Source organism: Diuraphis noxia, unplaced genomic scaffold (assembly GCF_037042655.1).
Source record: "Diuraphis noxia isolate RWA-SAM2 unplaced genomic scaffold, SU_Dnox_SAM2 contig0004, whole genome shotgun sequence".
Taxonomy (NCBI): domain Eukaryota; kingdom Metazoa; phylum Arthropoda; class Insecta; order Hemiptera; family Aphididae; genus Diuraphis; species Diuraphis noxia.
Genome location: NW_028301714.1, coordinates 55,587,811 through 55,611,722, shown reverse-complemented (window position 1 = coordinate 55,611,722; position 23,912 = coordinate 55,587,811). Strand labels below are relative to the sequence as shown.

The following is a 23,912-nucleotide window of genomic DNA, read 5'->3' as shown; positions in this document are numbered from 1 at the left end:
AGAAAACGATATCTTTACGATAACCCGTTTAATGAACATTGTGTTTTGTCATCGGTCGCAGAAGGGCGCAAATTTAGGGCGCAGATTTAAATGCAATTTTTTTTTTCATTTCTGAATGTCACAAAACATTGCTTTCAATGCATAACATCATTGTTTCATAGAATATCAAAGAAATAAAAACGAAGCTAAAATTTTACATTTTTTTAATATGATTTACAAGGTGTAACAGATAGAACTGACTTTTGGACTAACTATTTTTCACATCAATATTTTTTATTTTTTTTATATTTTGTTCATTAAGTGAACCTAGCACTACATGTATAATACATTTTTTTATGTTTTATTTTAGATTCTGAGCGGAGCGAGGAATGTATTGGTTTTACAATGATGTTTATTTCTTTTTCTTTTTTATTCTGTAAATACTTTATCTCCCTCTAAACTTGCTTAAAAGTATCAAATATAGCATTTTTTCTGAAAGGTAATGTTCTTGGGCTGGTGCTTTAGAGAGGTCATTTTTCGATTTTCGAAACGGTATTTGAAATAAAAGCGGATATAACTGTTAAAAGAGAAAAAATTTACGATTTCACGATTTTATAATATTTAATAGTTACAAACGACGTTTTCTACCAGAAATATTGATTCAAATTAAAAATGACAAGAGATCTTATTTTTGTATTCTGGATTTTGTTCCTTACAGTATAAAGTTCGGAAAATTTTAGCTATTTATAGACATTCCAATTTTGGGAGTTTTTTTGTTGTAATTCAGTTAAAAACATTCGTGAAAACTTTAAATTTGGGCCGTTTACTTATATTAGCCTTACCTAGACATGGTAAAATTTCCAAAACAATTTGACCGACTTTTGATCTTTTTATTTTTTTTTTCATTTTTATGATATTTCCTAGTATAGTTATAAATTATAATTATAATTATACCTATAGATTACCTATTTATATAAATTGTTTTTAAGCTTTTCTTAAAACGCTTTGTTTATCACCATAGAAACGAATAAAATTAAATAAAAAAGATTCCCTCGTCCCTTCAGAATCGTTTTTTATCGAACGCAATCATTGCATTCAAATCTAATACAATAAAATTATACTATTCTGTCTGAGGACCGAAAGACAAACATTCACCACCGAAATGCTGATCTACTTTTTTATTACTGAAAAAAAAATTAATTTAATAAAAAAAATGTTGAAAAATTCAAAATAGCCTATTTGTGAATCTGATTATAAAAACAATTTTGATGGTAAAAATTTTTATCTAAGTCAAAAAGTTAATTTTTGATTTTTTTTTAAATTCAATATGTTTTTGGTTAAATTAATTTGGAATGCAATAACTTTTTAAAAAATATGATTTTTGAGAATTTGCTGACATGAGTATATTTCTTAAAATATTTATTTATTTTATAATATTAAAAAATGTTGTCATACGATGAATTGGGATAATTTTTTTTTAGTCAGGTCTTTTTGTTGCACCCTGTTGTACAATTATTTCAGTTTTTAATTTATTTTAATGTTTTTGTAAAAAATGTAAAAAATACATTTTTTTATTTAATTATTTCCAAAATAATTTTTTAGGGTTTATTTTCCTGAAAATATTGACGTATTATAATTTATAACTATTAGGAACATGGAAGGTATTCGGCCGGCCTTATGGCGCGGCGCGGCGGGTCACATGTTTGATAACATTACGGTGTTAAATAATTCACAATGTTTCTCGAAACTAAAAAAAATATTAAAAATCATGAAATTAATGAAAATAAAATTTTGAAACGTCAATAAAAATAAACTCTGAAAAATGGACTACCTTTAATTTTTTTGAAAATAATTAAATAAAAAAATACATTTTTTATTTTTTTTACCAAAACATTAAAATCAATTAAAATATGATATAATTGTAGTTCTTATCCCTGTGAGTCTTATTACAAGACCAGAATTTCGATATCACCATTATTTCGGGAGATATTGCAATTGGTAAATCCTCACGGGACACTCTTTATATCATGAGAACGTATAAACCCATAAAATTTAGTAAAACTACCATAAACTACACCGCTAAAAATAAAAACGATTAATTAAATTGCTTCATCAAATTATTTGTATGAACTATATAGATATTTTTTTTACCAATAGAATTATATTCAATACCGCTGGCGGCTCTACAACAGTCTAACAAACGAAATATTCGTCAAGTGGTGTATTATATATTTTATAATAACGATATATATAAAACATATTTTATAAACTATATAATACATATGTATCGTTTTATTTTGATTCGCATCAATCATGATAACACAAAATAAATTATGACGTAAATGTATAGATTATGCAAAATATAGATTTTTGTTCACTCGTATTTATTTAAGTCATTTTTTTTAAAAAGTTTATCGTATTTTTAAAAACATCGTTTTTCTTTTTTCTAAGTAGTTCACTAAAGTTGACGAAGATTTCATATGAAATACATATAGTTATTCTGTCTATATATCATAACTGTTTTCGTATGTAAGTCTTGCATTGGCGGCTTATTGGCATGTACTTGAACGAATGATTCGAATGTACTAGGTATACCTCCATATAGATTTCAAAACATTGCAGTTGACCAACATTTTTGGTTAGGTTACGTTGAGATATCCATATGCAGGTATATTATAATAGCTTTGGCAGTGTATTTATATGTACGACGTCTATAGTTCAAAGCGTCGTATGTAATGTTATTCTGTTCGGAGCAAGCTTTATATAATATGTTTTCTATGTAATAATAATAATAATAACAACTACAACAAAAATAATAATAATATTTTCGTGCTCTTGGACCATAAAATATTTATGATAAATGTATATCTATGGTTGTTGGTTATTGCACGCACGATAAATCGAAAACAAAAATTTGCGATGGAGATTGATGTTAAAAAATTCGAACAGAAACCAACAAATAGAGACAAATAAAATTATTATTATAACAACAGTTTACTCACCTATAATATTATATTGTGTATCTATCTACGATTAAACACCACAATGTTACAACAATATACTGGAAATCAGATCAAGGTTACTTCATGGTTCTACATAAAAATATGTCATATATCCAACTCCATGATTCGCGCCAAAATGTTTGTTATGAGTTTTATGAATTGAAATGGATTTAATTACAATAAAAAAAAAATATATATATATAATAATATTTTGATTTGAAAAACATTAACCTTGATCCAATTTTTTAGTCTTTTGTAAAATGTGTATATATTATTATTTGCGCAGGTCTGGTACACGCGATTTCGGCGCTGTTTTTATAAAACGTAGACAATTTTTAATTAACCACTGCAATAATATACTGTATTACTGTTAGGCAGTTATGATAATTTTGTTCGTAAATTATGATATTATATTATTTTATTCGTTTCGTTATCATCAGTACACCTGCGAATAAATATCGAGTCGTTTGTTGAAACAGACAAATACCGGAATGATGACATTGCGGTGCTACAGGATTTTTTGGCCGCCTTAAATACGAGATGGATACTTAAATAGTAAAATATTGTATCTGCTCTACTTAATAATTAGCAATCTGAAGAGGTCGCGAACGATGTATCTGATTTCCTATAATAATATATTAATATTATTTTGAAGTGGGCGTCTACGTACATACGTATCGAACACGTTACGATCATTAGAGTAAAATAATTATTCGCCTATGTTTCCCGTTCACAAACATTCCGATTCGTAAACAAATAAACCGGTTTTCATCGTTTTAATCAAATGTCCTGATGGATAACAAATATTTTTATAATTGTATGAGATTAACCCTCACTCACACTGACATTAATGTTATAAATGCGAACGTTATGTTATGTTTTAATGGTTAAGCCACTGAACCGATTTTAATAAAATTTTGTTTTGAGATAGTTTGAACCCTGAAAAAGGACAAAAGCTACTTAACAAAAAAATTAAAAAAATAAAATCCAAAGTAAGAATACTGTATAAGTATATGCATGCTTAAATCCTTTAAAATTGTTGTATTAAAATAATGGACTAAGTTACTGTACTTGTTGATGAAATGTTATTCAGCGAATGGAGTGTAAATAAATCTACATAAATTAACTTAAAATTCGTACATATTATACAAGGATTCGTGACAATTGAGCGAAGACTATTGAGCGCTTCGAAGATTAAGCGCAGAGACAATTGAGAAAAATAAAAAACTTGTATAGTTAATAATAAATATTACAAGTATATAAATTAAAACATTAAATATTTTGAGTAATGCCTTTTAAAAATTGTTTAGTTGACCTTAAACTTAATTGTTCACAAATATTTTTTATTCTTAATGCTGAATCTTGGTATTTTTATTTTTTTTTTTGGTTTTGGATCATTACCTGCAATAAACTGATGAATTCTCTCGTGATTAAACTTTTCCTCTCTTTTTAGAGCGTCGATAAATTTCCAAATTGATGGATGAACTGCATTTAAAATTGATCCTTCAATGGCATTGTTGGTTCTTGGTATGTCATTTTTAATCAAAGTATAACAGTTTCATAATTTTATTGAAAACTTTGGGGATCTTCGTTATATAGATATTTGCAGACACTGCGAACGAATTCATTTCTAATTTCGACATTTCGTATACAGTAGTTTTGCGCTTAATACAGTGAACTTGTATGAACTTTTACTCAGTTCAGCATAATATTATATAGCGCTCATTTGTCACAGCGCCCAATTTTCGCTGCGCTCAATTGTCTTCGCTCAATTTAAGAATTGGTTAACTTCTACAACAGTTTAGGTGATTTCCTATCAAAACATACTCTAGATATAGATTTTTACGAGCATTCATTCAAAAGAAAGTTGAAAGAAAAATAATTTCTATAAAACATTAATATTATTTTTATAAAAAATAAAAATATCAGTTGTGTAGTATTATGATACATACAGTATTATATGCTCAAAAACAAACGAAATATTGTCATTTAATAAGTTATTGTTTATGCAATGCCATGTTTTTTGGCCACTTTCTGTCGTACGATGCAAAACAAATTTATATTTTTTGATTGATGTGCTGTACCTACTATTAAGTATATTTAAATTAACATATTTTTTTAAATTGTGTGGTACGGCTCACTGGTAAAATGTGGACACCCAAAAACATGTGAAAAGATTTCAAAATCAGACGATGTCGTGCTTGCAGGGCTGATAGATTATTGGAAATTATACTTCTCTAGCAAAATTCGTCCGGAAAATCTCCGAATTGATATTATGAATCCACAATTGTTGCAGTATCTATGAGGTCAGAAGAGAAGAATAGATTGTTATTATTAAACGTATGAAACAAATAAATGATAAATTATTTAAGATTTGTTTATGTCTGAAAAGAATATTTTGAAAAAGTTATAAGTTTCGAATAAATATTTTATTCCAAAAAAATGTTGATATTTAAAAAAAAAATGTTAAACATAGTAACTACTTAGCTAAAATAAAAGTTTTACCACAAACATTTTTCTAAAAATTAGATTTACAAATTGGCAATATTAAATTTTTCCAAATAAAAAATATTTATTTATAGTGTTAAATAATAAACTTTACTTGTAGCTCAATTATCTGTAAATTAAATAAAACAAAGTTGTTTCATTTGTCGAGTCATTCTCTTACACGTTGTATATGGGATCGACCTAATAATCCTGTACGAGAACAAGTTAGACGGGTCGCTGCCAAAACCGTCTAGGATTGATGGTCAATAATATAATATTATGTGCCTGTATTATATACGAGATTCTAGTTTTATAAACTGAAATGCCCTGCGCGAGACACAAGGCAATCGTCTTTTCCCCACAGCATAGTATATACCTACAACAGTACTACCTACGGATTTCGTATCGTACAGTCAACTATTATATACCTACGATGGCATTGCATATTATATATTGTCAATGAGAACTAAGGTCACAACTTCGGGTCGACGTGTATTAATATTAATAATATTATGAGCTTAAAGATGTTTTTATTCAGTTTTGTTTACGATGTATAACAGGTAACGCGGTGACTATCATAGTTGCAGAATAATACTACATTAATACTTTTTGATGAGCGTTGCTGATGACTACGTACGCGGATACCGGAAAAGGGCATTATACGCGGCGCCCTTGTGGAATGCGTTAGATAGTACAGCTGGTTTGGACTTTTTCCGTCCTCGGCCAGAACAGGAATCAGCCACACCCTCTACAAAAACAAAACTGCCACATTATTTTTCCGCGCATTAAAAATAAATATAAATTCAAAATAAGTAATCTTCACACTTAAATTTTTGAAAATTTATTTTATTTTATCAGAGAAAAAAAAAATCTATACTCACGTTTTGCACGATAAGTTAATACGATATCAGTTAATAATACATTCATAATATGAATCACTTAATAGTGGTAGTCAACCCCATAGGTGATACTCATCAGAGATTTGTTCCGATTGCCTGGTATCAATATTATAGTAGGTATATCTGTGTGTGTATGGCGGGGTAACCATGGTTCTACGCAGCAGAAGCTTGAAACATTTCATCGAGCGATTATAAATACGAATACTTTAAAAACTGATTTTCTGTTACCGATCGTTTTTTTTAAGTACGAATATGCAGCAATGTGTAATAATGATAATTTATTTTATTGTAGTTCGGTCACATAATATTATCTGTTTATTTAGGTATATTATTATCTTTAGGTATCATTTAAGTTTTAACAGTTGTTTATTATTTTTTTATTCCCAGTAGTTAGTTGAAGTTTTCTTTTTAAATTAAAATTTATTTCTTTAACGGTTTTTACAAACCTTCAAAATACTATCTTGTACCACTGAGATAGGTACTCAAGATGAGTTTTTAGATGCACATTAGAGCAGTAATAATGTAATATTATAACGGTCGTAAACTATAATAATATATTTAATGATACTTTTTTAAAAAGTAAAAAATAAATGTCTTTTATTCAAATACATAATTTTTTCATACCGATGAGAAATAAATTACATCGAGAGTTTCGTGATAATTAAAATATCATATTCAAAAATGTTATCTATTAATAATTGTTCTCAATCGATTACGTGAGATGAGCGAGAAGGGTACCTATATGTGTAGATTTACGTGAGATTTGTCCTGTTATTATGCTCATAACTCATATTATGATATTTTTTGATTTAAACGTGTTATTATTTATTTAATCGCAGTGTATTATAAACTTTATCTATTATATTTTGATTTTGTGAAAATGTAATTTTAACTATAAAATTATAAATATAGAAATTAAAAAAAATATCTGATATTCATTCGGCTGAAGTAATTGATTGGTAGGTAGACAGGTAGTGGATAGTGGATACATATATGACATATTCCTCTGAAATTTAACTAATCTTTACTAACATAATCCATCGAAAATTTGAAATGATCTTATAGCTAATATTTCAAAATCTACGACTTAGTCTCGTGTTTACATAATACTCAGCTAATATTTAAAATATTATTTGTTTAGTAGGTATTTATATATTTTAGTTCTTTTAGAATAAGTATGATGATGAATTGATGAATCAATAATGAACCATAAATAATTTTTTTCTCAAACAAACACCTTAAATGAGATGTTGCAATAAATAAAAAACTAAAATAAACAGTTTTATTGTAAAATTGTTAATGATGAAAGATTTTTGATGAAGGGTGAAAAGGGATTAAGAATACTTAATATGTTATTATTACGGACTGAAATAATCTTGTTAATGAACACCTTAATTATTTTTTTGTTAGTTTTAGCTAATTTGTTTAATAGTTTTCACAATAATCTGCATATCATATTGGTAAAATTTGTTAATAGCTATTACATCATATCAAAATAATATAAGAAAATTTGAATAATAACCTTAAAAAAAAAATAGTGGACTTTCACATTTTTTTCGTTGTTGTTAGATTTAAACTACTTACACTTTTTATGTTTGTACTGAACAAATATACTTATTTATAATAAGCAAATAACGAACCAATTGCACAATTGAGTTTTGTTAAATTCTGTCTGCATATAATATGTTGTATTCGCTTAATACGTTCGATCTGCAAAGTCACGTTTACATTATGTTTGTTTAACTATAGGTAATACAAAATTATAATAATATTTCCCTCTGTCCTACGACCATTGCTTTTATAATCTGATTTGTAAATGCGCACAGTACCTTTACATAAATATACCGAATGTGTTTCTGTTAACTTAGAAAAACATCAAACCTGTTCAAAACTTTGGAATTTTATGACTGTTTAGGTATACGTTAACACAAGTTAGTACACGAATTGGTCACGCGAGCAAGACAACATAATTATATATATGCTTAACCTAACCAACAAAAATACGTTGTTGTGAAAATACTGCACTGCCGTATTATAACGTGTTGTTACCATCTGAATAAGTCGAGTAACTTTTTTTTTTTTGTAAACCGTATAGTGTTCTTCATGTCGCTTTGAAATATTTAAGTTTTGCACACAAGTAGCACCAACATCTAATTTGGAACAATGCAAGTGTAAATTAATAACTATTTAATATATTTTCATATTGAATGTTTAGAAATGTATTATTGTTATCTATAAAATGAAGGTTAGATTATGATACGAATCATGAATGTGTCAACAATTCGAGATTAAAACTATAATAACTAATTGTTCTGTAATAAAGAATTTCGGATACGAGTTAACTATAAACAATAATTAGATACTGCTGTAGTTCGTGTGGGATTTTAAACAAAATCGTTTTATGATATTAAAACTATAGTAAGCAAATTAGGATTTAGACAAAATTCCCTGGAAAATATAAAATTAAAATTCATGACAATATAATAGAATTATAAGAATGTTAAAACCATCTAAATCCTATAAAATTGACTATTTTAGAAAAAACTAAAAGTGAGTTGACTAAGCCAGAAAAGGGTAAGATAGTTGAGAGGGTAAAGAGCATCCTAAAGAATACTCGAGTAATTTGTTGATTATTCAAAAGCCTGATAAAAGCTTGAGATTATGCTTGAACTCGAAAAAACTAAACTTTATTGATGTTTAAATATGATATGATATTATAAGATTTATAATAATATAATGTTATTATCTGAAAACTACAACACTTACGATATTTCCAAAAAAAAAATGCAGGATAAAATATACAATAATTGATCGTTTGATGGGTGTATTAATATATTATATATAAATCTACATGTGAAGTATTAGAGTCGAATAGAGGTCATTGCGGGTAACGTGCCGTAAATGTTTTCAAATATTAAGGTAAAATAATTATTGATATAACAGTTTTCCGGTGTTCAGAAGTAAATTGTCCCTGTTGTTATAACGGATAATTTCTTTTGCAGTTATCGTGAAAAAACATTGAATTAATATGACAGCCAAAACAACTTAAGTAAAAGAATGGCCAATAATATTTTAGGTAAACAAATTACACGTGCCTACTTTTTTAAATTTGATATTATTGGTATTTAAGAGTCTAAAATATATGATTATTCGATATATATGATATATTGCAAGCTGTTTTAATAAACAGTGTAGTAAACAAATTAATTCATAATTAATTCAAGTTGATTGTATCTCCAATGAATGTGAAAATCAAAATAAACATAACATGCATAGTAGCTAATGGATCACTTGACCCAATTATTTGGATTCTTCTTCATCTCCTACTGTGACCAACAATCTCGAAACAAACAATGCACGTTTGGAAACCATACCAAATTTGATACTAATAATATGTCTTGTCATTTTTCCACGTGTGCATATAAAAAATAATAATAATAATAAAAAAATATAGCAAAAAATACAATTTTATTATTCACAATGGAAAAATAAACTATAAAATATTATCAAGAGTTTTTATTTTACAATTAAACTTAATAATACAATGAATCTTTTAAAATAAATTCTTATTTTATTAAAAATTAATCAATTAAAAATTCCAAAGTAAAATTTATATTTTATTGATAACAGTTTGTTTAGATTTAAAACATTGGTGGTTTGATCTTAAGAATGTATTTATGTTAAACTGCCAAGATACTGGATAGGTTGAATTTAAGAATTTTTACACGCAGTGATTGATTTACTTAGGTGAACCATATTAAAATACTTATTAATAATAATATGTGATTAAAACAAAAAACACAAATTATATATATATATATACATAGTTGGTGTGATTTCATTGAAATGGCAGTTTATAATATCCGAAAATTTGCATTCTATATGGTCACGTGGATTATTGAATGCGGACTAAAACTAAACCGATATACACTATTATAAACACGAATGGAAATTATACATCAACAACAAATTGCTGAAAAATGTAACATGTTAAAATATGTATAAATAGTATGTATCTTCTTATACTAAATATCAATAGCGATATTACGATTGACTTTGGTAGCAGTCAAGGTGCAAGGACCTAATAAACTTTTTTTTTCGAGGATAGATTAAGTAGCTAATATGTTTGCTATACTAATAATATCATCACGTGTACGCCCTTGATCTAAAAGTAATTAAAATTGTGTTTTTTTCTACGTAAGACGTAGATTTTAAAGTAGTTATGAAAATAATAACAAAACTAATTTAATTGTTATTTCACTAAAAAAAATAAAGCGTAATTAGTTTTCATAAATGCATTTAAAGTGCTATTATTATAATATACCTATATAGGTCGTTTCTGAGAAGTGTTAGACAAAATAATAGATAATGTTCACAAGCCATGCTTTTAGATACTTCTAGTATAATAGGAAAGTCTTATGGCATCAGTTTTTAAATTTTACCACCTAAAAATTAAATGTGCAATGTATATTGCATTTATAGAGATGTTAAGACACTGTAGACACTGTAGTATCTAAAAAAATATTTTTTAGTTTTTGTCCCTAATATTATACCATTTAACGTGAGATACTTATAATTTCAAAAACACTGCCGTTATTGTTGAATGTCTTTAGATATTCATTTTTAGTCGTCACAAAACAAAATTTTTGGAAATAATCATATTTCTTACTGTTTTTAGTTTTTGACTCTTTTGAATGATTAAATACATTTTTAATTTCATATTCTAGAGAGAACATTATTTTGATGCATAAAATTAAAATAGTTTATCAGTTATAAGTACTTAAGGTTTAGATAAGGATACGTTGAATATAATGAATCAATATGAGGGATACCGGGTTTCTTCCTCCTTCATACTAACCACTCTACTAAACTTTAATTACTTACAACTTTTAAATTAGGTACTCAATCGTTAAAAACTCGATTTTAAGTATTCAATATATATTTTACTTTGAAATAAAAGATTAAAAATGCATGGTGTGATAATTTTTTTTAATGATAAAAAAATATTTTTTAACTTAGAAGTTTTTAAAATAATAAGTTTCTTACGTTAAACGGATCACTTGGTATTAATTAAAATATCATAAACATTTTATACAATTCATAAATATCATGTGAAATGACATACTAACACACTAACATACATATTTGATATAGGTCCCGTACCATAATAGGTAGCTACTATTATATAATATATTTTATTCTAATATGCATTATTAGTTGTAATTTATATGTCTGGATGTAAGTAATATGCAAACAGTTATCTCTCACATGGTGGTTTAATAAAAAAAAAACAAAAGTTATAATTTATACGACATACTATTTAGTTTTTAATAATACTGTATTGAAATGGTAGATACATTTTGATCGCTTTTTAGATGACGAAAACCTGCATTTTTCAAATAATTGAATCGCATAATATATGTAGGTAACTAGGTACGCAGTGCTGAGATCATTATTACTATATAGATATATGATGAATATTCTGTTCAAGCATCTTTCGCCATTAATCTCGTTATTTGCGATTAGTTGAAAGATTATACTTATAGCTTAATTGTATAGCTATATAATATAAACCAGACTGAAACGTGTTAAACACAAATGCGAATCACTAGCGTTAAGTGGCGATTGAATGAAGCGGCGAAACTGAGAACTAATAACTCTGATTTTTGCGGCGCTAAAGACACCCTATCACCCATTACGGTCATACCATTGATAACTGTACATCATGCAGTGGGTTCACGCACTGCAGAGGCTAACACCCACGATGGGTGTGAGAGAACAGCTTGCCACCTTTTATCGAGTTAAATTCACCAATGTATAATTGCGACCATCGCGATAGTCTTCCGCTAAAAAGACAACACGATACACGTGATAATACTGTAGTAATTTTCTGCAAGCAGTCACGTGCTGGATCTAGTATCGGCTTGTACCAGGGCAAACTAGATATTAATAATTATTGTATTGTGGTACAAGGCCGTCCGTCAAGAAGTCTAACTGGAAGTCTGTGTAACGTGTGGACAAACACAGTAATATAAGCGTCACAGTTGTTTGTTATTATTATACCTATTTGTGAATAGTATGAACGAGCAATAATAAGGAAAAACAAAGGTATTTTACAGTATAGTACCTGATATCGATCGGAATCTGCAGCGACGAAACTTGAATTTGTCCGGTTTTTATTTTTTTCCAAGCATATTATAGATAGTACAAGTTGTCTCTGCACTACTTAGAGGTCGCGATTAATGTACCTACTATTTTATAAGATTATTGAACCGAATTACCTACACATAATTCTTATAAATTGCACACAATTCTATAAGGCTTTGCTTGAATACGCATTATCTAGCATTTTAGTGCTTATTTTCATTCTGAAAAAAATTAATTGTCCATACATTTTTTATTTAAAAATATTTATTTGTTTATAAAATACAAACCTACATTCTTTTTTTTTAGTTGTATGTATCTGAGTAGTGTCTTTTTGGTGTAGGTTTGGTTGTTTTATTATGCGTGATAATATTATTGCTTGTTTATGTTTTTTAGAGCTAGAAGTCCCTAACCCTATTTAATATATATATATATTTTTAAACTCTGGTCTCTCGGTGATTCGAATTTTTTCATAGGTCCTTCAAACTTGGAATCATAGAGAGTCGATTGTACCTACTGCACAATAATATTACACGTTGTTTACTACGTTTGATTCTTCTTCTATTTATCACTGTTTAAGTATGTGATCGTACACTGTACAGTATACACCATAGTATAGCTAGTATACCGAATATATTATTATATATTATGCATGTATACGGGGTGCTTAAAATATTATAATTATTGCAAGACACCGCTTAATATTCCTTAACTCTAACCGTCTAACCCCGTAACGTAAACATTCTCCGTGGTTAGAACCGTGAAGGGATGGGGTTATTATTATTATAAAATAGTGTTTGTCAAGTCGGTATTTGTGTTGTGGGTTTTAGGAGCATCGAGATCCGAGCGACACTCAACAACATTATCATCCTGTACACAGTAGCGTACATATATTGTTATTATTGTAGTATACTCGTATACAAATGGTTACGCGGCACAATATAATTATTATTTTGTTTTCGTACGCACTCTTCTTCTCCGCAGTCACATACGTGTATTTACCGTCGTTTTCTACGCGGACACATATTATTTTATCAAAACATCTCATAGCCGAGTGTAGATACTCAGACATACCGTGACTTGAGACTTCACACCGACTATAGTGTTATGTTATGTAGGTACAGTTTTCGAACCGTTTACCGTGTACGTGGTCAATCGTTTTTCACTCGTGGATCTTGATTGAACCTACCTCGGTGTTATGTGCGACAACGTCCGGATTCATGGTAATAGGGAGGTATTTACCGTGATACTATTTTATTACCTGTAGGTAGTTAATTGTTGTACTATCGACAGAATGTCTCCAGATATCCAAAACTACTGAAAATCAACACACACACACATATGTATTTGTATATGTGGGTTCACAAAAGCTACTCCGGAAATTTCCCTGTAGATCATGTTTAGTGAATATGGTACCACGATTACGACAACCAATCAGAATACGATAAATGGCACTCGACCGAATTGTGAGCCCAGCTTTAGCGTTTACCTACTACGCGGTTTCATTTGCATGTTATTGTACAGGTAGGTATACAAAACCGTCGTAGTAAGCGTGACAGATTATACCACACTGAATTTAAACGAGTAATGTGTGCTTATACCGCAGCCAGAAATATATTATTTTTATATCTCACGAAACGTTAACATTGATTTTTACTCTAAGTTAATATATCCTATTTTGCTTAAATTTTTTACTTGATTGTGATGTATTTACTATACTACATCTGAATATCTGTATAATTTAATGATTTACTATAAGAGTTGGTATGTAAAAAATAATTATGTGCGAGTATATAACGTTTAAAAACGAACGCGTTGTGCTATAGTTCTGTAGTAGTGATTTCAATCTCGGACCGGACTGCAAACGAAAAACAACCACCAACGGGTATTATAATAAGATTTATTGTTTAATATTTGATTAAAGTAAACTAAAAATTTGTGTTGTTGAAGTCTTAATAAACTATATAGAAAAAATATAAGATTTAATTTTCACCACACCATAAAATTCATTGTATAACGCGTGAATAACATTTAATAATTTAACATTTTTTTTTTCTCATCGCGATCGAAGAACCTCTTACGTTTAGGCTTTTTCGTTTACGCTGCAGCAGTATTTGACGTTACGCTCGAATGGGTAGGTGTGGGTTTTTGGTCCATTTCCCGTTATCCTATATCTGTCACATGTAATATTTTTGTGAGACGGATTTTGATTATTATCACTTTTGTAAAAAGGAAAAAAACGTCACGTGAAAAGTTTTTCGTTAAGATCCGTACACGCTTCCGGTATTAATACGGGATATATAGGCATCTATTATTCTGATGTAGAATTCAATTCATTGAATTAATAGCAGAAATACGGAACAGGCTGGTTGTCATGGTAATAAAATGTGGACTATATACATAGATATTAAGATTTTAATACAAGTTCGTATAATTTGGATAACTCATAGGTATTTAAGTGTAAACAATATTAATGGCTGATTTTTTTTTCGAAGTGGTGATGTACTTAGGCACCAACCCATAGGCGTGCGCAAACCTTTTTGGTAGGATGGTCCAAACTAATTATGATTAAGATACTTTAAAATATTTTATCAATTTAGTTTTTAAATTTTTCAATGTATGTAATTAATTGTTATCATTGAAAATTGTAATTTGTAATTTGATTATTCAAGTTTCATGATAAAAATGTATCCGATCGCAATATGTTGTAACAAGTAGAGTACGGCTCGCAGGGTAGGTCATGGCTCACCCTGTGCGCACGACTATGTGCCTACCTACATATACACATTCAATAGTCCAATTTCCACAATAGCATACGCACATGATAATATGTGAGTATATAACAAAATTCTTAAATCAAACGTTCGTGCTGCTGTTGTGCTTACGATCTAGGAAACAGATTACGGACAAAAAAACCACCAACATGTATAGAATTACAATCAGCTATAAACTTATCACCACGATACGAAATTCAATGTATAACTTATATAATGATATTATTATATTTTTAACGCGAAGAACTTCTTATCATTATAGGTGTCTATATTACGATAATATTTGCTATGTACAATATTGTTTCATGAATGTTTTGAGTGTGTAAAATTTTTTATACTTACAATAACCAAACTTAGCATTTATAATAGTTAATAATTAAGTAGTATTGGTAAGTGGTGTAAATTTACCGAGAGACGTAATGTGAGGAAACAGGACTGATTATATTATTATTGTCTCTGTTTTCAAAAAATAGCTTTTCATTTGAAATCAGTGGTTTTCAACGACATTTTAATTTATTGATAAATTATTGTTTACGATAAAATTTGATTCTGAGCAAAAATGGTCAACATGGTTACCAACTAATTATTTTAATAATAATATAAACATTTTAACAAGTGTTTGGTTTTTACCCTAAATTACTTTTAAAAAGTACTGAAATATTTTTACTTATCTAATCCACCAAAATACAATTTGCTACAATAAACATCTCTCATCGAAGATGATGATTTGAATATTTTTTTTCTATAGTAAAGGTATCATAAGACTCGAGATTAAAAAACTTCCATCATTATAACATCAATAAATTCATCGTTCCGTTAAAATAAATAGTATCAACATGATAACTGGAGGAATCGCGAAAAGTCGTTTTATATTTTTCTAAAACTTTTGAGAAACACAACGCGCACTTATCTTCTTTTTTGAATAGAATAATGATATAATGCGTAGCAAATTACCACCTGTTTAGAGGCGCAATAATTTATATCTTATTACGAACGGAATATTCATGACAGCGCGGCGAAGCGTACCGCACGAATTTTTATTAAACCTAATCCGGTGCAGCACATTACCTGCAACTATTTATGCATTATAATATTTTTATTTTGCATTCTATTAATATACAGTACGGCTTAAAATAGGTATACTTTCTTGCTTGTCTACTTTGCTTACAAGTACCTACCTTGGACGATTGTGCAATCATCAACTGTATACGATAAACACGAATCGCCTGGTGACTTTTTTTTCATTCTTCTCTACCACCACACAGTACATACAGTTCTTCATCATAATAAACTAATATAATAACGTTCATTTTGCACACATTCGTTATTCCATCCAAGGCCAACCCGAAATAAAATATTTTGCGGACCGTCAAAATCATTATAATAATAATAATAATAGTATAAAATTTCATCACAAAGATGATTTTTTAGTGTCAGAAATATACCATATGTATATATAATACTTAAATCATGACTTATTTATTTTATAATAATAATAATATGATAATATTAGTATGGTACGATTGCGTCGACAATCGATCGTGCGGAATAATAATATACTCGTTATTATAATATTGTTATACGAATTCGAGGGGCGTTTGGTGGGCTAAATGAGTAATTTGGTGGGGACGGAGAGTGGAAAAAACCCGCGAATCCGTACTTTCGTAACGACGACGACCGTGTTGAAAATCCACACACATAAGACCGCCTCGGCGTGCAGGAGAGAGTACGCGCATAATAATAATAATAACAATAACGAATGATCATTTTTTTATCGATGGTGTGGCGGTCGTGTGTGCCACATATTAATTATAATATATTTATTATTATATCACACTATAATATAGCCAGTTTGTCATCCGGTGATCGTACCTCCTACCTGGGTATTGTTTGTATTCGTCTGGCACACCGAAGTGCAATACTTTCGTCGATTTCTGCCCGAATCCGATATTTCATAACGAAATTCTACAATGCGATTGTGATTTTTTTTACTATTATTATTATTATTCTTTGAATGGAGATAAATGCCTACCGAAATGTCGATATTGTATTGTCCAGAAAATACGCTCATAGAAATAGTTTAGATTATACTAGTTTTGTAATCAGACACCTACTAATAATATTATAACACAATAAAATAATATGAGTAAACATTTTTTTATCTATTCTTAATCAACACGTTAATAATATTTATTGAAATATATTATTTTATTATCAACTGTCATTAGCTTATCATCGGAATCGTGTTTCACATTTGACGTATAATGTACAATATATAACAGAAAACGGTTGCTTATTTTAACCTTGAGTAGTTTTTTAACAGTGTTAATGAATATAAAATAATATCATATGTACTATTATGAATGCATTGTACATTAACTAGTCTTTACATACTGTACATACTACATTTTGCTATTTGCATTTAGAGCGTGATGAAATGTCAAAAATTAATTTATTGTTTCCCAAAATGATTATGTTATAAGTATTCATAATAAATACAATATACTTAATTGTTATTGTAAAATATATTATGGATATTTTATATGTGTAACTTTATGTATTTGGTATTAAAAGACTGTTTTATGGTATCAGAAAATCACTAAATAATATGGCCATGTGAAAATATCGAAATTACTAATTGAATACCTAATATAAATAATAATTTATAATTTATATTATATCATGCAAATCAAACCTTGTTAATCACAATAAATAGTGAATAATTAAAATCAGTTTACTAAATTTGTTTTGTTTTTTGTTTTATATAGGTTGAATACACATACGTAGGATATTGATACAATCGCCAAGATGTTGAACACTGTAATCGAAGGGTACAACACCCTAATGAACGATTACAGTGGTAAGTAATTTTAATTTTATGTGTTATAATTAAAACGATTTTAAAAAGCATTTCATTAAAAAGAAAATTGTTGAATATTTTAATATTATTAAATGAATAACTATCTTAATCATAATAATATCTACGTACGTATTTCTGTACATGATTACAGTAGGTAAATTTATGTCTTCTACAAAATAACATTTAAACATTGATTCGAAACTTTTGACTAGACCAAATTGGTCATAATTTGGTTTTAATCATACTCGGTTGATACGAATTACTATATCCTTAATAAATAGTTATTAAATTCATCGTGATTATATAGTTACAGTTTATTTGGATTACTGATTAGGAAATGCTGATTAATTTCGTTTTTTTTAAATGTTGCCAAGAAAAATAAATTTAATATCTTTAATATCTAGAGAACTTACTGTGCATTTTTTTTTATGTTTAGACAAAAGGGTTAAAGACTGGTTCCTTATGAGCAGTCCTTTACCTACCATGGCCATGTGCCTGTCATATGCATTCATCGTCAAGTATTTGGGACCGTGGTTGATGAGAGACCGTAAACCATTCCAACTGCGAAAAACATTAATCGTTTATAATTTACTGCAAGTCATATTCTCCTCGTGGATCTTCTTCGAAGCATGGGACGGTGCATGGGGCAACGGTTACAGTCTTCGATGCGAACCTGTTGATTACTCGACATCCCCGGCCGCTATGAGAGTAAGACCATCGATATAACATAATATTAATTTAATAAACAGTGATCGGAAAAAAAACGCCTATGTTTTAAACATCAGCATATTACATACCTAATACATACGAATTGAGCGTAGAGTTTATTTTTTTCCCTTATGTTTGGTGAGAGCATTGATAGAAACATATTATTACATCATACAACTTTGTCTCATCACATGCACTAGTATTAATTAAATCTTTTTAACAATGTTGACCCTGTGCTAACTACGATAGGGTATGAGGGATTCGCTGTCTATAATCATTATTATTATGTCTAGTTTTAAACCATTCACTATTTCGGTCTTGCCATTATGTTAGAAACATCGTTTTTCTCTTTTTCGTTGTCAGTTATCATCACGGACTTAAAAGTTTAGAAGTACTAATAAACAGAACATAGTAGTAGTTTAACGTGTTAAAAATAGATCACATCTTACTAAGATGCATCGAAGCACCGAATCATAGTTCACATGTGCATTAGTGACGAATCCATCTGACGTACAATATTGAATATACGATTGCTGTTATCATTACTTCTATTATCTAGTATTAAAGCTAATTCTTTCAGTTGCCAAAACTACATCTACCAAACATGTTTTTTCAACAGTATAATATGTTCTATGGATATTATTTCAGATATAGATAAAGATAATCAGTGTTTTTATATTTTATTTTTTTTTAACTGTAGTCACAGATCGCTTCATTATTGAGGATCGAGTGTTGATATTGAATTCAATCCATTTTCCATCATGTCGCATTGCATGATGCATGCCGTCATTAATTTTTTAAAACCAGTTAAGTTCAAGGAACACTCTGTACATAAAAATGAATAATAAAAAATAAAAATATTACTTGAAAAAAAATATAATTGTTCATCAAATTGAGATGAGTTTAAAAAAAAAAATGAAATAAAAATGTTATTTTCCCATATTGAGATAAAGATTACGGCTAATTCAAAATCTGCGTTGTTTAAAAGACACGTTATAATATATTTCAATATTAATTTGTAATTATATTTAATTTTCGTCGCGATGTAGATTATGCGACCATTATGCACTTAAGTGTTACGAAATTGCCTATCCAAAATGCCGTCTTAAACGTTCCAATTTTTATTTGTAGATAGCTCGAGGCTGCTGGTGGTATTACTTTTCTAAATTCACGGAATTCTTCGATACCGTAAGTAAATAAACCAACGATATTCAAATGATAAAACCGTATTAATAAATGTTAATGGTATGTTTTTGTGTGTAGTTCTTTTTCGTTATGCGTAAGAAATACGATCAAGTATCTACCCTGCACGTCATTCACCACGGAATCATGCCGTTAAGCGTGTGGTTCGGCGTCAAGTTCACGCCTGGTGAGTATCGCTACCAGATGGACCTCGTCGTAATTCAATTTAAATCACATTATTTTAAACTATTTCATTCATAGGTGGTCACAGCACATTTTTCGGACTGCTTAACACGTTCGTGCACATCATCATGTACACGTATTACATGTTGGCTGCCATTGGACCACAAATGCAAAAGTACCTCTGGTGGAAGAAATACTTGACTGTGCTCCAAATGGTACAATAATAATATTATAATATTTTTATGCGTGCCTCACAACTCACAACCTGTAGCATATGGCTGGAGGCTGTATATGGAGTACAAAACTCAGGGCAATAATATTTTCAACGTTGTTATATCCGTGTTTCAGATCCAATTCGTTATGGTGTTCGTCCACGCATCCCAGTTGCTGTTCATTGAATGCGATTACCCGAAGGCATTCGCTTGGATCATATTGCTGCACGCTGTCATGTTCTACATTCTGTTCTATAACTTCTATCAACAATCGTACAAGAAAAGGGTAAGTCGAGATAACTATGGGAAAATTCTAACGATAAAAAATGATACCCTTAAGTACACTCAGAGTTATTCTAATATGTTTTTTTTAAACACAATAATTTCGAGCAAAAAGGAACATTTTGACTAACTTAACCTTTATAGGATCTTGGAAAAAGGATCAAGGGAATCATTTGGAGTGCTATGCTATCATATGTGATCCAACTTGATCCTATATTGGATATATGGATCCTATATTTATACAACCGTTCAACGTTATGTTGTGGCTCAAACGAAGGCTTTTAAAGTTTTTTAAATTTCGACTAGACATAATATTTTTAATTTCGGAAAACCTCTAAAAGTTAATCAACTCACTAAAAGTATTTATAAATTGTTTCTACTAGTCAATATATCGTTTGATTGGATACAGTATGCGCGCTCTGCAACACTAAGTCCACTCAGCTCTGAGTGTTAATATCCAAAACGTAGTTTGCAATAAATATAATCATTGTATTATTGAGAAATTCAAAATTTATTTCGAACGTCTTGCGCAGGAGGATAAGGAGAAGGTGGCTCAAAAGAAGAAGGACGACGACAACCGGGCAAACAACCGGCCCGTAGAATTGCCGAAACCCGCGTCGAACAAATCGTTCTGGGCCAATCTGACGTCGACGCCGTGTTTCCTGCCCGCCGTCACGGACATTGATGCTTGCGACGAGATTTACTCACGACCACCTGTCAACGGAACAGCTGGTAGCGCCTTCTTGTCTGACGATTCATTTCGCAACAGGGCGTTTGTGTCCAAGTCGGCAAACACGTGATAAAATATGTTCACAACTTTCCCATCCCACGGACCTACTCCCATACACTAAAACCACTGCAAAACCACCCATGTCGCCATTCGCGGATAGGTCACGCCGCACATATCAACTAAAACCGAACCAAAGACGCGCAAAATAATAATTTAATACCCGAATAATATAATATAGATAAATTACAGTGTAGGTACAATATTGTGTAACCGACCAAACCCGAAAATCATTCAATTGCGCACCGACCTCGACATCATCCGTTTTTATTTCCAACAACCACCTAGGTTTTTGACTGACTCATTTTCTGATTCCCTGAATACAGTTACGATAATAGTATCACTTTTATTTGTGCACATTTTTCTAACATTTCAAGACGTTTCGAGATGTTTCAAGACGTTACTATTATTATTATTTATGAATATTTTGTTTCACGCAACTTCAATAATAGCTCAAAAAAAAAAAAAAAAAAAAAAAAAATGAATTAAATTCCCATTGTGTTCATCTGCGATGTGACAATTTCTCGTTTATAATGTATTATCACATAGGCATTAGAGCCCATAGAGTTGCAGTTGTACATTATTATTATTATTATTATTATTATTCTTATTATTATTATTATATTTAGTATAATAATTATTGTTATTATTATTACTATTATATGAGCACATGCGGTCGTCTGTCGTCGTATTTTGACAGGACGCGATGACGATAATGATTGTTAATATACTTGTCCAATCCATCGCGACAGTGCGACCGTTAGTCAAAATCAATTTAATTTCATTAATTTTTACTATAGATTACACATCGTATATTAAATTGTATAGATATAACGTATTTATGAATTATTATAATGATTACGTCGTGAAGGTACGACTATCGTGCGTGAAATGTATAATATATTGCTGCGAGGCAAGGAGGTTAAACAAATAATAAACAATATCGTGGTATGTAATGACAGAAATTTAAATGTACAGTTTGGTTAAACTCTTCAGGTCTTCGTTATTGTGTATAATTATGTTATATGGTATTGGTATATATAAATCTGTAACCTATTTTCTCAACTTTTTTGTTATTTTATTGTATTTTAATTAATATAATGCCTATAAACTATACTGTGCACCTATGCTAATTATGATAGGTACGAGTCATATGAAAAAAAAAAAATTAAAAAATAGTTACAAAACGGTTGTATGCAAAATCGTAGCTCCATTATCTGAGCGAATTGTTTGACTGTACACTTTGCAACTTTCCACTTGTTTATAATGTTAAAGTATAGTCGAACAGACAACTATTATAATATTTAGTAAGTTTTATTTTTATGTAATTTAAATAATAATATGTTAATCTTATGTAATATTCAGTCATTTCTAGTGCCCTGTATTTCTTGCCTTGTTTAATTAAATATTAATTGTATGATTGAAATATAAATAAAAATGATGTAATATTTTTAATTTATTGCTTGATTTTTTTTTTTGCGTTGATAGCATAAGCGAAAATTTGTTATTATATTATAATATATAGGTGAAAAAGTGTAAAATAACGCACATAGGTAAAAACGAGCATTATTATTTATCTAGTTACGATTTATAAACGTATAACTTCATTAGTTAATACAGTAATACGTATACGTATAGTAAAATTGAGTTAACTTTTAACTAGTAAAACATATTTGTGTTTATTGTTGCTACAAATTTTGCATAGAAAACAATACATTTCTTTATGTATGCAATGGACAAACAAAATATCATTGATTTTTGTTTGTAATTAATTTACCTTACGTTACAATATTAAGTATTGGTCATTAGGTACAATGATAACATAGCAGTTGATCTAAAATTTGATTTCCTAAAATAATTTTTCATATAATAAATAAATAATCACTAAACATTTTATATGTTTTATAATTATGTTAATTTTGCAGACATGCAGACTTAAAATATTCCCTAGTTACGATCTAATCTCACTGCAGAGGTAACCAAAAAGAGCAATTATTACATAGCTCGCAGTAAGTTGTATTTAATTCTGCTCTAAGACTGGCATACTTCCTATAGTTCCTACAAACGTAGTAATTTTCAAAAAAAATCAGGTCATAGGTATTCCTAAAAGTAGAAAGCCCAAAAATCTTCACATGTCAACTTTCAAGTTTCTTACCCTTTTTTCCCAACATTTTTGTATGTCTAAAAAAGAAAATATATTGTTTCTGCGTATTTTTTTATTAATGTTTGATAGGGTTTGGGATGAGGTGCTATTTCAAAATCTCTTTTTCCTACAAACATACTGTTCAAAGCTCGTTGTCACTACTTCACCGTCAATAGTATCTTGATCAGACTGATAGCGGATGCTCCTCTGCCTATCTCTGCTGCTACAGCTAAGCTGCCGTCCGTTATTACAAACGGCGGTGAATACAGA

The 23,912-nt window shown here is 29.3% G+C and overlaps 1 protein-coding gene across 5 annotated transcripts in view; it reads left to right on the top strand.

Moving 5' to 3' along the window:
* Nucleotides 1–22,954, top strand: part of LOC107165252 (very long chain fatty acid elongase 7-like) — a 33,623-nt gene extending 10,669 nt beyond the window's left edge. The window contains exons 1-8 of one of the 5 annotated variants that reach the window (XM_089226275.1): nucleotides 13,517–13,734; nucleotides 18,054–18,145; nucleotides 18,582–18,853; nucleotides 19,985–20,041; nucleotides 20,117–20,222; nucleotides 20,297–20,433; nucleotides 20,567–20,716; nucleotides 21,246–22,954. In XM_089226275.1, the coding sequence (XP_089082401.1) occupies nucleotides 18,094–18,145; nucleotides 18,582–18,853; nucleotides 19,985–20,041; nucleotides 20,117–20,222; nucleotides 20,297–20,433; nucleotides 20,567–20,716; nucleotides 21,246–21,512 (1,041 nt within the window). In that variant the 5' untranslated portion in view covers nucleotides 13,517–13,734; nucleotides 18,054–18,093 and the 3' untranslated portion in view covers nucleotides 21,513–22,954. Of the gene's footprint in view, nucleotides 1–13,516; nucleotides 13,746–14,015; nucleotides 14,036–14,083; nucleotides 14,397–18,053; nucleotides 18,146–18,581; nucleotides 18,854–19,984; nucleotides 20,042–20,116; nucleotides 20,223–20,296; nucleotides 20,434–20,566; nucleotides 20,717–21,245 lie in introns of those variants that run through there. The other 4 variants (XM_089226274.1, XM_015513409.2, XM_015513408.2 and 1 more) reach the window with 4 other exon arrangements.
* Nucleotides 22,955–23,912: the final 958 nt, after the last annotated feature.